The sequence below is a fragment of the Heteronotia binoei genome, chromosome 17, assembly GCF_032191835.1.
Source record: "Heteronotia binoei isolate CCM8104 ecotype False Entrance Well chromosome 17, APGP_CSIRO_Hbin_v1, whole genome shotgun sequence".
NCBI classification, from domain to species: domain Eukaryota; kingdom Metazoa; phylum Chordata; class Lepidosauria; order Squamata; family Gekkonidae; genus Heteronotia; species Heteronotia binoei.
Window position 1 is genome coordinate 11,587,739 of NC_083239.1, and position 17,065 is coordinate 11,604,803.

Genomic DNA, 17,065 nt, shown 5'->3' on the forward strand with positions numbered 1-17,065 from the left:
TGGGGTTCTTAAGCACAAAGACCTGAGATATCATGTCACAAATCCAACATAGCCATGATCGTAAGTGAAAATATAATTTTATTTTTTAAACAATAGCTGCCAGCAGTTTGCCGGTATATCTGTAAAAGATATTCCAGAAAAGTGAAAAGATAAGCAATAGTACAATAAGTTGTTTGGAGACTCCAAGTATCACTCTGTATTGAAGCCATATTAATACCTGCCCATTCTGGAAATGTATAACCCATTCCTACCCACTCCCCTTCCCCCCTTTCCTTACATGCAACAGTTGACCATGATAAGCTTCAAAAATGCTGTTTTAAAATAAGAACATTGTCAGATGTGCTCAAAAGGACAGGGAAGAATTTGACAGTCTCTACCCAACTATGGGTTTGCACAAGACACCTCCCATTAGTCACAAACAAAAGAAAATTGTCATCAGCTTTTAGCATAAACACTTCATTTCCTATCTCATCTTCCTAAAGCAACAGTTTCAGGGAAAAAGAAAGGTAAAGCATGGCCCTGTAGGATCCTACAAAAGCTGTCATGTTCCATGTGACCTTAATCCACCTGCATCAGAGCATGGGAGGTAGTCCTGGGCTCCTGTGCATGTCCCCCATTGCACGTAGAGAGCTTTCCCGTGTCACACTGATGCCTACACACACACTTTAGCACATGAGTAGGGTTTACAGCAGCCAATTTTTCAATCTGCCATTACAGCTAAGACCTTCATTACTTGCAGATCAAGCTGCTTTTAAAGATACAAGAGTCAGCACAGACCAGGTAGAAACAGTAAAACTCCAGTCCTAAAATCAGTTTCTTTTGAAGCAGCAGACCAATTGTTAATGTTCCAGCATGTGTAGGCACTGGTTCACCCAGCTCTTCTACCAGAACAGGTGGAGAGCAAGCTTGAGGTTCACTCCCATCACCTACAGAATGTACACAAAGGATCACAGGGGAATCAGTCATTATTCTTGCTATTTAAGACTCTCCACACTTTGACACAAGAGGTTAGCAGGAAAATTTATAGAACAGCAAACTATCTTGAAACTCAATCACTTGACAAGAGTACACACTTGGATGTTTTAAAAAAAAATTTGAGGTGGATGAAAGGAAAAGCCTGACACTGCCAAGCCTTCCTTTTTGAATCGTATTTTCAAAGCATCAGAACAGAGTATTTGCAAGGCTTTTTGATGCATCAGGCAGAAAATCCAACTAAGATTCCGGACACAGACTGATAAACCCCTGGAAAGTTCTTTTTGCAAGCTCCAAAAAGGAATAAGAAGTTGATTTCAATGGCAATTATGCAAGAGAACTTCACTGGTGACTGTCTCCCAGGGAACAGGGTACTAAGTGAGAGACAACTGATGAGCCTCATTTAGTCTTACAAGAAGGTCACCTCTGACTATGACACAGACCTCAGACTCCCACCTGCAAGTCCATGTAGCCAGTCCCAGGATTATCGCTTAGAAAAATTTGCTCCCACTTACACGTATGCAAAGAAGAAATTCCAAGATTGCTCCAACTGAACGTTTACCATATCCTAAATTCTCAGTCTCAAAGAACTGTAAGCATCTCTGGCAGAAAGAGAGGTAACCCCGTCACACCAGATAAACAATCCATTACAGGATCGAATTCAATATGGCACTGGGGAATGGTTTTTACACTACTGGCTGCTTCACACAATGTGGCATGATGGTTAGGTTCCATGTACATGTGCTTAGATCCCACAGGACCATGGCAATTCCCATCTCATCCAAATTGCTGTGTCCTTGCTTGTACTTTTAGTTTATGTGGGACTACCACCTCATGCTCTTAAACATAATGATGGTCAGGTGGAAGGAAATGTGAACAGGCCCACCACCAAGAGTGCTTTTGTAGAATATGCAGGGCTAAAAGCAAAAAAAAAAATTTCAACTCAGTGACGATCCCTCAATTGAACACACAATATATACCCCTGTGAAGAAGGGAGACCTTCCTTGGAATAAACCTGCCATATTCCTTCCTCTCCAGACTTCACAACAGCGACACAATAAAGATTTCATCTGAGCTGGTGATCATTCAAGACTTCCAGGAAGTCAATCAAACCGAAAGCACTAAAAAATCAATGAAGGTGACAAACAGTTCGATGGTCACTTATTTTAAAAGCCACTGAAAAAGAAAAACGATACATGGAGTTTTTGTTCCCTGTCTGAAGCCAGAAGTCACTAATTCCTCAATTGCTAGGGGAAGAGAACAAAATTCTTTCATCCACATGGGCCATGAAGGCATGTATATAATTTGTGGGAATGGCTGCATCATACAAAAGGGATAAGTGGAATCATAGCTATATATATACACATCAATACTAAGGAGGCAAGTTTTTTCTCCTTAAAATATATTAATGAAGATTTCCTGGTTCCAGCTTGATAGGATCAAGAACATAATATTTAACCACTTCCTATATTAATATATTCATTCAATCGTGCTAAGGCATAATATCAGCACCAAGTGATGGATGAAAAATTATCTTATTTTATAGCATCATTTAAAACAAGCTGGCACTCAATGTCCTTCTATTTTGACTCACGTAGTTGGGAAGTGCCAAAGGACTTTCCAGACAGGACCTCAATTCAAATCCCCAGTTGTTAGGGCTACTTTGTCCAAAATCCACAAAAAAACCCTCTATCTACTCTATCCTAAGCAGATTTAGTAACCTAAAAAATGTCTGCCAAGTAAAAAAACAGAGGGGGGCAACTGCTTAGCTCCAACTGGAAAAGACAGTCCATATTGGTCTTAGCTTTAGCCTTCCCACCTACCCCTCCTACCAAATTACTGAAAGGGCGAGTTTTCTGACAACATACTTTCAGTCAGTATCAGGAAAAACACAACCAGGATGGCAAGAAAGTTGTGCTTAAGTTTGGATTATAATCAGCAACCATCCAGAGTTTACCATGATGCATTTTGCCACATCATTACTGAACGCGTGCATCTAACTGGGGAAACTGCACAGCAAGGTAGCAACTGAGAGACAGCATGGACAACATCAGCAAGAATTGGGAGCGTATTTCAGGCATGGGAAACTAAAAATGAAGATATACCAGCAAACAAGTGCTGCAAAAGCATTTCCCCCCTCTCCCCTTTTCAGGGTATGTCAGAAACAGAAGACGCTTCAAGCACCTCCCCCCCCTTAACAAGAAAATATGCATATAACTGATTTTGCAGTTAACACTGGACATATTTAAAATGGGAATAGCAGGAAGGCACCACAAAAGCTACCAGTAACAAATACAAGCCTGTTTCCAAGACACCTGTTTCCACTAATTTTCATGATAGATCATGCGGTAATAATATGAAGCTTACAATAAAAAGCATAGCTTTTAACCCCTCTTAATAAGTTACTTCTCCTAAAAGATTTCACATTCCTCTTCTGTGCTACTGGTTTATGCTGAATAACTCCAGACTGGAAAGAAATAGCACTCTTCGACAACTAAAAATTGGTTATATTTAGAAAAATTACATTTTGTTGTATAAATTTCAAAAAAGTACACTGGTGAGACATTCGTTGGAGTAGTCCTTGATGGCTTCTTTAAAAATGGAAAGGTCACTCCATGCCTCAAAACACTTCACTGTTTTTATTAAAGAATACAAAAAGTTTTGTTTTTGTTTTTTAATTAAATTTACAGTGCTATTACTTGATACCAATCTAGGGGGAAAAAATCTGATGCCTAATGACTGTGGCATGAAAAGCTAGAGGTCAGGGATATTTATGCAAAGATCAACTGAAGGTACAATGAAGGCAGGAAAAGTTAACACAATAACATCGTATTCCATAGCTTCAGAAGAGAAAAAATATATTTTTTGGAACTATGGTCCATTTAAGGCAACCACGATGGTTTTTAAAGGTCACTTGCACATATTTTTTTTAAAAAAAAATGTTTCAAAAGTACTGTCAGCAAAATTCTGATGTTAGCAACAGTGAGCAGGAAACATCAGCAGTGATACTTCTACCCAGTGACATAAGAGCAGCTTCGCACCCAAGGAGAATCTTAGCACTTATCTAAGGCATTTAACAGCGCAAGTTTTGAAGATTTGTTCAATTTGCATATTAAGAAAACTTTCAGTGCCTTAAAGCAAAAAGGATCTTCCTGATGATTAGGTAACAGCAAAAAATAACCAGAGCAACCAAGAACTTTTGGGGGTGCAACTACAAAGGTGGCTGCAGCAACAGGCACTGTGGCTGCTGGAAGCAGGAGATGGGAGTGTTTCAAGGACTGCCGCTGAAACTCCAAAAAGTGCCACAACTGGGCCTACAGCATCCTGGCCTTAAAGCCAGTCAACAACCAAGAGGCCTTGGCCTGTGAGCAGAACAACACAATCTCCTTTTTTTACTTTGGGGAACCTGGACACCAAGAACCAGCTGCTGGTGGGTTGTTTTTTTTTAAGGTGGAAGGGGGTTCTGAGCAGCGCCAGCACCTTCTCTGCCTACTGTACCCCTATCAAAGAGGATTTTGCGGAGGGCTAGCAGGGCAGAAGCGGCAGCCAAGAAACTCTACTGGACTTGACTTGAAATCTTAAGTTTACAAACTCTTTAACTTTTTTAAAGCAAGTGTTCATTTAAGAACTCTAACTTCTTTTTTAATATAGTGTATAGACTATATTTAAACTTCCTTGAATAAAGTTTAAGTTAAAAAAAAAAAAAAGCATCCTCCTATTCTTAATAAGCTTAGGGGGGGGTTTGTCGCAAAGGCCATATTTTTCTATTCTGATGGTCTGCTTAAAGTCATTCTTCAATGAAGATTTCTGGGGATTTTGACCCAACCGAATGTTGAAGTTCAAGAGGACCACAGCACAAAAAAAACCCACACACACAAAAGGGACTCATGCAAATACATGCCTATTACAGCTAACTCCCCTCCCAAGAGTGCAGCCTCCTGGTGTCTCAGCTTGTTCACTGATGTCTCCTTGGCAGCAAAGGCAGTCTTCCCAGTTTCTCCCCAGTAATTCTGCAAGTCGCTCTTTTTTAGGGCAGGCAATAGGCAGCTTAGGGACACACAGTGCAGACAGACCAACAAGTACAGTATTTCTAAGAGCTCTGGTACACATAGCTGTTTAAAGACATCCCCCCCCAAAACAGATAAATAATCCTTCAGCCATATCAAGAAACACTTCTTAGGCTGATTTGAGATCAAGGGCTAGCAGGATCATAGCAGTAAAGTTTTTCACGAAGTGAACCATTTCAGGCAGTTGGGGAGAGAAGCTGTGTAATATGCTCTCCAAAGGTGGGTGGGGGGAGAACCTTCCTTGGCTATCTTTAAAAATCCACAAAAGGCTTTTTGAACTATTGTTCCCAACACACTAGTCTGTATACACACTAGGGAGATATTCTAACCTGGAGCTCATCCCCACAGTCTGAAGTAGTTCAGTCCAGAAAAGCTTTACAGGTCTGCTGCTTAAACTGGTCCTCATCTAATATGGACCCAGTATATGCAAATTTATTTTAGCTCATGCTAGCAAAAGCCATGAGCTGTATAGCGCTCCTGGGCAAGACTGCAGAATTGGTATGCTGCAGGATCAAATTGTCACAGGAGGCAAAAAGTCAAAACTTTCATTTGCAAGTTTTAAGCAGACCATTGTACCCCCAAGTCCTATGAAACATAACACTGAATAACTGCAAATTCATGCAAAGTAAATTGCTATCTTAAAAAGTCAAAAACAAAAGAGCAGTCTGTTAAAAGAAGCATTTTGTTATGAACGTAGGTGAAGTGCTGCTTATTTAGTGAGTCTCTTAGCTACATCGCTGTAAGCAATTTCAATTTCTTTGTCTCCAGGACAAGTGTTGGTAAATTCATCACGGCTGTAGGCGTTGGTCAGGTACCTCCATATGCCTGTCATGGACTTGGGAATATCGAAGTTGCGATACTTTTTGGCCACAACCTGGAACAAAAAAGGGAAGAATCTCTGAGTAGCTCAGGGCTAGCCCAATGACTGGGCTCCTGGAACGAAAAATCCAAAGAGCACCCCAGATATGCTAACACTTGACATAATTCACAAGGAAGCTGCCCTGCACAAATGCCATTCAAATGAAAGTGTTGCTATGCAACTACACCAGCAGCCTATCACTTTGGAAAAGGCAAGAAAAATCCATGGCACTTCATGCCCATAAGGGGGGGGGGGGGGAGGAATCTGATTTTCCCCTTTATTCCAGAGGCAAATTTCCCGCCATCCTTAATGAAGCTCAAATTTGACATCTAAGAATGGCTGCCTAATGGCAACACCACTTCTAAAAGACACACATTCTTTGCTTGTTCAAGCAGAAGGCTGGTTTCTTTCAAGAGAGAGGGCAGAGGCACTTGGGGGGAGATGGCATGGAAAGCAGTGTCCCCTCTAAGCCAAGTTAGCGTGAGCTAGCTCACAGATTTTTAGCCACCAGCTCACACATTTTTGTCTTAGCTCAGGAAGGAGGACCCCAGAGCACACTGATTTATGCAGCAGCTCACAACTTTAATGCCAGTAGCTCACAATTTTAATGCCAGTAACTCACAAAGTAAAATTTTTGCTCACAAGACTGCAGCTTAGAGGGAACGTTGATGGACAGCTACTCATTTTAGTTTATATCCCACCCTACCCCGCAAGTTATGACTATGAGGAGGGAGCTCAGGCTTCTTCCAAGTCCATGTGCGACCAAGAGGCGGCACAGACCCCACCTTCTCTTTCCCTCATTTATACAAACAAAAAATATATACAATATACCAAGTGGTATGACCTTCTGGCTCCAGAGAGAGCCAGAAGAGCCAGTGGAGAGCCAGTGTTGTGTAGTGGTTAAGTGTGCGGACTCTTATCTGGGAGAACCGGGTTTGATTCCCCACTCCTCCACTTGCAGCTGCTAGCATGGCCTTGGGTCAGCCATAGCTCTGGCAGAGGTTGTCCTTGAAAGGGCAGTTGCTGTGAGAGCCCTCTCCAGCCCCACCCACCTCACAGGGTGTCTGTTGTGGGGGAGGAAGGGAACGGAGATTGTGAGCCGCTCTGAGACTCTTCGGAGTGGAGAGCGGGATATAAATCCAATATCTTCATCTACCTCACAGGGTGTCTGTTGTGGGGGAGGAAGGGAACGGAGATTGTGAGCCGCTCTGAGACTCTTAGGAGAGGAGGGCGGGATATAAATCCAATATCTTCATCTACCTCACAGGGTGTCTGTTGTGGGGGAGGAAGGGAACGGAGATTGTGAGCCGCTCTGAGACTCTTCGGAGTGGAGGGCGGGATATAAATCCAATATCTTCATCTACCTCACAGGGTGTCTGTTGTGGGGGAGGAAGGTAAAGGAGATTGTGAGCTGCTCTGAGACTCTTCGGAGTGGAGGGCGGGATATAAATCCAATATCTTCATCTACCTCACAGGGTGTCCGTTGTGGGAGAGGAAGGTAAAGGAGATTGTGAGCCGCTCTGAGACTCTTCGGAGTGGAGGGCGGGATATAAAGCCAATATCTTCCTCCTCCTCCTCCTCCTCCTTCTTCTTCTTCCTCCATGTTCCTGCTTCTCTGAGCTAGCCTAGAACTTCCCTTCCAGGAGGCAACCAAAGGCTGCTTCTCAAGTGGAAAAGTTGTTTATAGCCATGTTGATCTGAAAGTGTAATCCAAAAAGACAAGAAAGCCACGTAGGACCTTTTATTAGGACCAACCCAATGACTTTGGAAAAGGCATTGTCTCCGGGACAAGGGCTGGTAAATTCATCATGGCTGCCAGCGTTGATCAGGTACCTCCATTTAGAGGCAAGCTTTTGAGTTACCAGAACCCTTCATCAAATTAAAAAGCAGGATGAGAGGGGGGGCATTTAAAGCAGATTTTTCAGGCCATGGTATTAAGACCTCCTCATGCCAGCGCAGAGTGGATTTGCTGACAGGGGAGAGGGGCATAAAAGCATGAAGTAAAAAAATCCATAGCAACAATTCCCTCCAAAAGCCTCTAAATGGCCCCTTATCCAGGAAGACTCAAACTCCAATCACTTGCTCTCAATATAACCTGCTGGATTTGTTTGTATCTTTTAGGCTGGGGCAAACTGCCACTTAAGCCTTAGGACTGGTTCACACAGTGAGCATAGCATTGAAGGAAGACTCAAAGGTGTGCTTCCACAGCCTGATCCAAGTTCCAAATCGCCCAGCTTACAATACGTTTCACCAGAGAGTTCACATGTTCAGCTGCGAGTCAAATTCCGAACAGGCTTTCATGAACCAGACCTTGCTCTTCAGGTCATACTTACTTTGACAATATGTAGCTTGGGCAACAAGTTGCAATCTGCTAGTGTCATCTCATCACCATCAAGAAACTTGCGGTTGGAAACCAAGACATCCTCCATGCTGTTCTCGTCTATCTCATCGGGGAGAGGAGTGTTCAGGTACTCATCCAGCTTCTGCAGAGTTTTCAGAAGGCCTCGCTCTAAGGCTTGGGCAAAGAAAATGCAGTTGTATAAGAAATGGAAAGAAAACAAAATCCTGCAAAGTTGCAAAAAGACTTTCTCACAGCCTAGCGTTGCTGAAAGATCATCTCTCTCATGTCTGCTCCCTTCCCTCTTTAACGGCAGCAGAGGAAGACAGACATATTTGCAGAAGATCCTCGGAGAGTAACAGACTTTGTAGGGGAGCGGTGGCCTGGGGGTTACAGAATAACCTCCCAGAGGAGGTCTTCCAGATGAACCTTTTTGTACAGGTATTAGATCTTCAAGACCTGTCTTTTCAGCAGTGTTCACAAAAGTTTATTAATTAAATCAGTGATTTGCCTTTTTTTACTGTATTGCAGTTTGTACCTAATTTACGCTAAGCTGCTTTAGGTCGCCTTTGAACAGAAAGATGGGGTTTGATCTGTATATGGCAAATCAACGGAGGAACCCACAGTCTTCAGTCTGCAAGACCTGAGCAAGGCTGTTGGTAGGACATTTTGAAACCCATTAATTCACAGGGTCACCGTAAGTCAGAAGAACCTTAATGACACACACACAAATATGTACCTATAAGACTGCACTTTCACAGCAAGCCACCGTCATTTGCACCTAAGGTTTACTCTCTTCCTTACAAACCAGGATTCCCAGCCCTCAATGTAATCATGATTCTGAAACCTGATTTGTTATAATCAGAGTGGAGTGTTTTATTTCATGTTAATTAACAAATTATGGTTTGCTACAAAAGCAGAAACCTATCACATGCGAAAGGAAATGGGAGGAAGGGTGCAAACTTGATCCCCCTCCATTTAGGGGGTTGACTCACATAAACAAGAGTTTGGTCCTTACATCTGAGTTAAGCCACCAAGGATTCTCACCTAGCCCCTACCCAATTCCTTTGGATTGTGCTAGATTTGCCATGCACCCTTATAATGTGTAAGGCAATAAATAGTCAGAAAAGCTGACAATGAGAATATATTCTTCTTCACCCAAAGGGGGATTAACATGTGGAATTCACTGCCACAGGAGGTGGTGGCGGCCACAAGCATAGCCACCTTCAAGAGGAGGTTAGATAAAAATATGGAGCAAAGGTCCATCAGTGGCTATTAGCCACAATGTGTGTGTGTGTGTATATATATATTTTTGGCCGCTGTGTGACACAGAATGTTGGACTGGATGGGCCATTGGCCTGATCTAACATGGCTTCTCTTATGTTATGTTCTTATTCCTTCTTCATGAAATTCAGCTCTTGCTTCTTACTAAGATCAAGGCCCAAAGCACAGAATTCTCTGCCTAAAAATTATATTGTTGTGTATACGCCTGAAGGTGGCCACCGTGTAACAGCAGAGGGCAGTCTTGCATATAGTACAGGTTTCCATCCAGAGCACAAGGGAAGGAGGGGGAGAGAGACCTTTGCTCTTGCTATCTGGAATGCTGAAGAATTTAACATTTGCAGACTTATGTAAATAAGAAAATACCAGCAATGTTCCTCTATGGTATTTCAAGAAGCCACTTCTAAGACTCTGAAGTGGCAAAAAGAGCCCAGAGCTGACATGTTCAGAGGGAGTTTAATAATAATTAAAAAAAAAAACAGCACAAGGCATGTATGCCTTTCTGTAGGCTATCCAAACAGGACTGCCAGCTCTGGGCTGGAAAGCCTGGGACAGAAATATTTTGAGAAGAGAGGGTCCTCAGCAGGTACAGTTCACCATATAGTCCATCAAAACAGCTATTTTCTTCAGAACTAATCTCTTTAGTCTGATAATCAGCTGTCATTGGGGGAGATCTCCTGGTCACACATGGAGGCTGGCAACTCAAGGTCTTACAACCTCAACTCCAGCTTCATGGTACCTGCAAACTGATAAACGCTCTACAAAATAACTCTTCTTCCTGTCCACATCAGTGGCTAATACACACAGCTATCCTTTGTTCCAGCTGGCCCAATGTATAAAAGCAGGCTGTGTTTTATAGAGATCGGGGGCAAATAACATGCAGTTGAGTACCGATGGACTCCAACTAAAGCCTTCTGCACGCTATTATGCCCAGTGCTGCATGTCAAGTGGGACAGCAGCAGCTCCCTGTAACCTGGAATGGGAACTGTGACGGAACCGGCCAGATTCTGCCTTCAGACCCGGTCCCGTCAACTCCCTTTTGAGTTGCCAACTCCTGGAGGGAGCTTATCCTCTTCCCACCACTAGGGCACGCTGCCACCACCTGTTCAAATTAGGGGTTCCTGACCGAGAGGAACAGGACTCCCAATCCCCTTTGCCAGTTCTGAGGTCTTAAGGTCCTCTGCCAACCCAGCACCTGGTTAACACAGAGACCACAGTCCTCCTTTGGGAGACCCCTGGAGGACTGGCACCCTTGCCAACTGTATGCCTTCCCTGGACTCCCCTCTAACAGTAGTGTGGTCTAAGGTGGTTTGGGAACCTTGGTGGTACAAAGGGACTACCTTTTAAACAAATAAAACATTTATTTAAAACAAGCAACTATTTACAGGCATTTTTAAATACAGGGTGAACAGAAGTAATAAATGAAAGTAGGGATAAATGCTCCTTCTCTCCCTAATATACAATTGGCCCTGACCACACTATCCAGAACTAGGGTTGCCAAGTCCAATTTAAGAAATATCTGGGGACTTTGGGGGTGGAGCCAGGAGACTTTGGGGGTGGAGCCAAGATCAAGGCTGTGACAAGCATAATTGAACTCCAAAGGGAGTTCTGGCCATCACATTTAAAGGGACGGCACACCTTTTCAATGGCTTCCTTCCATAGGAAATAATGAAGGATAGGGGCACCTTCTTTTGGGGCTCATAGAATTGGACCCCCTGGTTCAATCTTTTTGAAACTTGGGGGGTATTTGGGGAGAGGCACTAGATGCTATACTGAAAATTTGGTGCCTCTACCCCAAAAAACAGCCCCCCCCCCCGGAGCCCCAGATACCCACGGATCAATTCTCCATTGTTTTCTATGGGAATAAATCTCCATAGGGAATAACAGAGTTCCCATCAGACATTTCCCTCCCCTCCCCCCGCTTTCTGACGACCCTGAAGCGGGGGGAGGGTCTCCAAACCGGGGGGGTCCCCTGCCCCCACCTGGGGATTGGCAACCCTATCCAGAACCAAATCAAACTCTCGACTGTCAGCTCCCCCTGACAACTTTTAACTGCCCCTTTCCCTCCAAAAACCTCTAATATAAACCCCAGTTCCTGCCCAGGGACTGGTTTTCCCTCCTGCAGCCTTCTGGGAGACCAGCCTGAAAGACTTCCTGTCTCTAGGAGGCCTCCTTAGAAGTGCTGCTTCCAGACAGGAGGGGAGGGGGAAGGAGGCATAGACTAGGCCAAAGCCTTGCCTAGAGTTTTATGGCCTCTTCCTGCCAACTCCCACATAACCATTGCCTAAAATGGCATTTCTCCACAGGAACTATGAATGATTCTGTGGGAACATGTTCACAAATACACTTCCGTCTCTCGTCTGAATTAGTTACAGCAATGCAATTCCCAGCTTCTGTCAAAACTGACTGAAGCCAGGATTCAAGCCGGTGGCTGCAACCCAGCAGTTCCACACATGCAGGTTTTCTCTCTCACACACACACACCCTCTTTCTTGTCATCTTCACAGAATACCTGGAACACTCAGTGCAGCATCTCTCCAAGTAAAGCTTTTTCCAGCTTGAAAGAGAACAGGGGCCTTTGCACACTTTGCTTAGAACTCTTGCAGGCTGCTGCATGACTGGAAAAGTGCATACTGTGCTACAGATGCCTGAATGAGTAGTAGGGTTGCCAATCTCCAGGTGGGGGCAGGGGATCCCCCGGTTTGGAGGCCCTCCCCCCGCTTCAGGGTCATCAGAAAGCAGGGGGAGGGGAGAAAAATGTCTGCTGGGAACTCTGTTATTCCCTATGAAGATTTATTCCCATAGAAAATCATGAAGAATCGATCTGTAGGTATCTGGGGCTCTGGGGGGGGGGGGGGCTGGTTTTTTTTTTTGATAGAGACACCAAATTTTCAGTATAGCATCTAGTGCCTCTCCCCAAAATACCCACCAAGTTTCAAAAAAATTGGACCAGGGGGTCCAATTCTATGAGCCCCAAAAGAAGGTGCCCCTATCCTTCATTATTTCCTATGGAAGGAAGGAATTGAAAAGGGATGCCGTCCCTTTAAATGTGATGGCCAGAACTCCCTTTGGAGTTCAATTATGCTTGTCACAGCCTTGATCTTGGCTCCACCCCCAAAGTCTCCTGGCTCCACCCCCAAAGTCCCCAGATATTTCTTGAATTGGACTTGGCAACCCTAATGAGGAGTAAATTATTACTCCAGAGACGTCACAAAATTGTACATACACTCAAAGAATATATCAGTTCTGAATCCAAAATTACGCATTCGCTTCTATTTGTACATGCTCTCTAATCTGGATTGGTGGGAGGCTGCACCAAAAACCTGACACCGGCGCACATGATTGAGCTTCCTTTTTAAAATAAAATCCAGCTTTTGTTTAAAAGAAAACAGCAAAAGTCTGGTCCATAAGCTGCAAAGACAAACATGAAGTCTATGGGTAAAACCTGGCGTAAGGTGAAGCAGAATCTTGCCTTCCTTCAAGAGTTAATGTGTTTAATAAAGAGCCTAGTCTTCCTTGCAGGTATACTTAATTAATTTCTCAGCCTACTTTGCAGAGTTAAAAATAATCCTAGCTCTATTACATTGCTTATGTGGTCCCCAACCTTTTTGGCAACAGGGACCGGCTTTGCTGCCACTGCCGCCACCACAGCCCACCCTAGGGTTGCCAAGTCCAATTCAAGAAACATCTGAGGAGTTGGGGGTGAAGTCAGGAAACACTGGGGATGGAGCCAGGAGCCAGGGTGTGACAAGCATAAATGAACTCCAAAGGGAGTTCTGGCCATCCCATTTAAAGGGACCGCACACCTTTTTAAATGCCTTCCTTCCATAGGAAATACTGAAGAATAGGGGAACCTTCTTTTGGGGCTCATAGAATTGGACCCGCTGGTCCAATCTTTTTGAAACTTGGGGGGTATCTTGGGAAGAGACATTGGATGCTATGCTGAAAATTTGGCACCTCTACCTCAAAATACAGCCCCTCCAGAGCCCCAGATACTCACAGATCAATTCTCCATTATTCTCTATGGGAATGTCTCCATAGGGAATAACAGGAGTTCCCAGCAGACATTCCCCCCCACCCCGGTTTCTGATGACCTTGGGGGGGGGAGGGCCTCCAATCTGGGGGATCCCCTGCCCCCACCTGGGGATTGGCTACCCTAGCCCGTCCCTCCCCTTCCTTCCCCAGCGCTGCACTGTGTTTCATCCCCCGTGAGCAGAAGAGCGAGGAGGCTCGGAATCACCCCTACCCACTTCGGCAGGAACCGGACTGATTCTCAGTTGTCTGAAGAGCACACTGGAGGAGGAGTTTCGCCACCTCCCTCACTTCTGGAAGTGAGGTGGGGGGAGAGAGGCCTCCTTCAGTGTACTATTCGAATAACTTAGAACCAGCCCCGGTCCTGCCAAAGCAGTAGAGCTGAGCCTCATCCCCCCCCCCACCCCACGTGATCAGAGGGGTATTGGAACGAGGCTCGGGCAGCTTTGACAAGGCCCAGGCTGATTCTAAGTTATTTGAATAGCGCACTGAAGGAGGCTTCTCTCCTCACCCTCCCTTCCAGAGGGAGGGGGCGAAACTCTTCCTCCTCCAGTCTGCTCTTCAAACAACTTTGAATCAGCCTGGACCCTGCTGAAGCAGGTAGGGCTGACTCCAAGCCTCCTCGCTCCTCTGCTTGCTGAGGAGGGGGGGCAGAACACAGCACAGCACTGGGGAAGGAAGGGGATGGGGCAGGTCATGGCAATGACGGGGAGTAGAGCCTCGTCGCACGGGGGGCAACGTAAAGCGGCACCAGTTTGCAGCGCTACGAAGGTCAAGTGTGTGGGGGTGGCAGCAGGGAGGACAGGGAATGGTGGCCCCGTTGCTAACAGGTCACGGACCAGGACCGGTCTGCCGCCTGGGGCTTGGGGACCCCTGGTTATTAGATGCCTTGCTCTACTGAATGTGTTGATTTATACTGTATATTCTGCCTTGAGACTCAGTAGAAAGGTGTACTATAAAGTAATAAAAATAATTTTTAAAAAATATACACAGAAGCAACTAATCCACTGCCAAGACAGAGGCAGTTTGGTGTAGTGGTTAAGTGCACGGTCTCTAATCTGGGAGAACCAAGTTTGATTCCCCACTTCTTCACATGCACTTGCTGAGGGATTTTAGGACAGTCATAGCTCTTGAAAGAGCTGTTTTCTTAAGAGCAATTCTCGAAAGAGCTCTCTCAGCCCCACCTACCTCACAGGATGTCTCTGTTATGGGGAGGGGAAGCGGAAGAAGACTATAAACCTCTCTGAGGAGGGCAGGGTATACATCCAATCTCTTCTCTTCTCTCTTCTTCTTGATACAGAAATCCAGGAAATGTTTCTTCTCCTTTGTTCTGTGAGCACAGTTGCCAACAGGAGTGGGAAAAAAATATCCTGTTCCTTTAATAGAGTTTTAATGTGTGGAAATGGGCAGGTGAAGCTTTTCATGGCATGGAGGTAAGCAACACCTAGTAAATAACATTCCATTAAGCCTCTGTTAAAGGGACAGGGCATTTTGCTCCAGGACTGTGGATAACCCTAGCTGTGACCCAAAGCAACAAAGGCCACCAGGGAAATGCACCTTGGAAAGGATATTGTTCTTGTATACTGAGCTGCTGTATCAGATTCCTGTGCAAAATGTCTTCTGCTTTTATCAAAGATTTCAGGTTTTCACGGCTGGTAACATCATTAGGGTTTGTAGAATCTTTCGGGCTCAAGTGCCGTGTTCTACTGGAGAAAGTTTTCCTTCCAGACATTTCGTTCTCAGCTGTGGAGAACATCCTCAGTGGTATTGCAGCCAGAGCAGGCGCTCTGACCTTCTGGGCTGCTGTGCATTGAGTGAGGCCCTTGCTGCTGGAGAGCTGCTATTTCTAGGCTGGAGGGGGTGTGGTGAAAGGGCAATTGGTTTGTGGATGTGCCCATTGTTTGGTGGGGCTTCCTGGAAGGGTAGTGATAAGGAAACTGGCTGTTGAATGTGACCACTGTTCTGTGTTAATTGCTGGGAGGGTTGGAAGGGTCACAGAACAACCAGTACATTCCACAGAACAATCAGCACAGTCAACAACCATCTTCCTTATCTTCACACCCCTTCCAACCCTCCCAGCAATTAACACAGAACAATGGTCACATTCAACAGCCAGTTTCCTTATCACTACCTTTCCAGGAAGCCCCACCAAACAATGGGCACATCCACAAACCAATTGCCCTTTCACCACACCCCCTCCAGCCTAGAAATAGCAGCTCTCCAGCAGCCCTGGCCCCACTCAATGCACAGCAGCCCAGAAGGTCAGAGCGCCTGCTCCGGCTGCAACGCCACTGAGGATGTTCTCCGCAGCTGAGAACGAAACGTCTGGAAGAAAAACTTTCTCCAGTAGAACATGGCACTTGAGCCCGAAAGATTCTACAAACCCTAATAATCTCCTGCTTTTATTTACCTAGATGAAACATAATTCAAGATCTAGAAGTCTGGCATCCAGTTGAGAGGTTAGGAGTCATTCTGAGATTGTGAGGAGTCATAATCTCTCAGTGCAGGAGATTTTTTTTTTACTTTTTGAGAAAGGTCCAGCTGGGCAGCCGTGTTGGTCCGAAGCAATAGAACAAAGTTGGAGTCCAGTGGCACCTTTAAGACCAAAGTTTTATTCAGAATTTAACCTTTCGTGTGCCTGCATACTTTATCAGACAATGAAATGGGGTATAGTGTTCTCAGTTTAACCCATGCTGGAGGAGAAACAGAGCAATTAACAGACTCTATATTTATTGCCTTGGAATGGTGGACTCTCACCATCATTCTCCATTTCTGATATGTTTACTGCCTTTGCTGCTTTCCTACACAACTGCTGCTATCCAGACCAAACCTGCTATTCTTCTAATTTGTTAATTTCACTATTTTGCCATTGGAGTCTGTGTACTATTTTGCATGCTTAACCACTGCCCGCCAGCTATATGTAACACTGCTCACTGTACCCCCATTTCATCATCTGACAAGGTGTGCATACACACAGAAGCTTACATTCTGAATAAAACTTTGGTGGTCTTAAAGGAGCCACTGGACACCAACTTTGTTTTTCTGAGAAAGGTTTAACATAGATTGGCTTTGGGTATTAAGCAATTCACATGATGGGTCTCAAAGAGTGTACAAGCTCCAATCACTAAATGCTGTTGAAGAGAGATAAGGGCACTGTGAAGTAGCAATGGAGGTGCCACACCAGAGTCACGGTGATTGATGCAGCAAGTCCAGCATAAGGGCACCGGTTCTCCCTCCTCTCTTCCCAACACTTCAGAGTCTGTGATGGGATAATCTCTCTGACCCCACACAAGCGTTTGCTGTTCAGCATGCCTATGCAAAGTTTGCTATCTGGGACAGATTTTCACAGCCTGGGAATCTCAATTAGCGAAGAATGTGGGAAGTAGCTTTAGCGATTGGTAAGACACTAAAATTTGAGGGATACAAAAAGAGCCCTGATGGAATCACTCAACTCTGAATGGCAGTCCCGAGAAAGGGCCACACGTTATCCTCCAACCTTCAGGAATCACCTATCCCC

General features: G+C 44.9%; 1 protein-coding gene across 1 annotated transcript in view; it reads right to left on the minus strand.

The window, feature by feature from the left end:
* Positions 1–61: 61 nt before the first annotated feature.
* CLIC4 (chloride intracellular channel 4) overlaps positions 62–17,065 on the minus strand; it is a 95,294-nt gene continuing 78,290 nt past the window's right edge. Inside the window, exons 5-6 of the mRNA XM_060258087.1 lie at positions 8,232–8,413; positions 62–5,913 (exon numbers count right to left, since the gene is read on the minus strand). Coding sequence (XP_060114070.1) covers positions 5,749–5,913; positions 8,232–8,413 — 347 coding nt within the window. The 3' untranslated portion in view covers positions 62–5,748. The remainder of the gene's footprint in view (positions 5,914–8,231; positions 8,414–17,065) is intronic.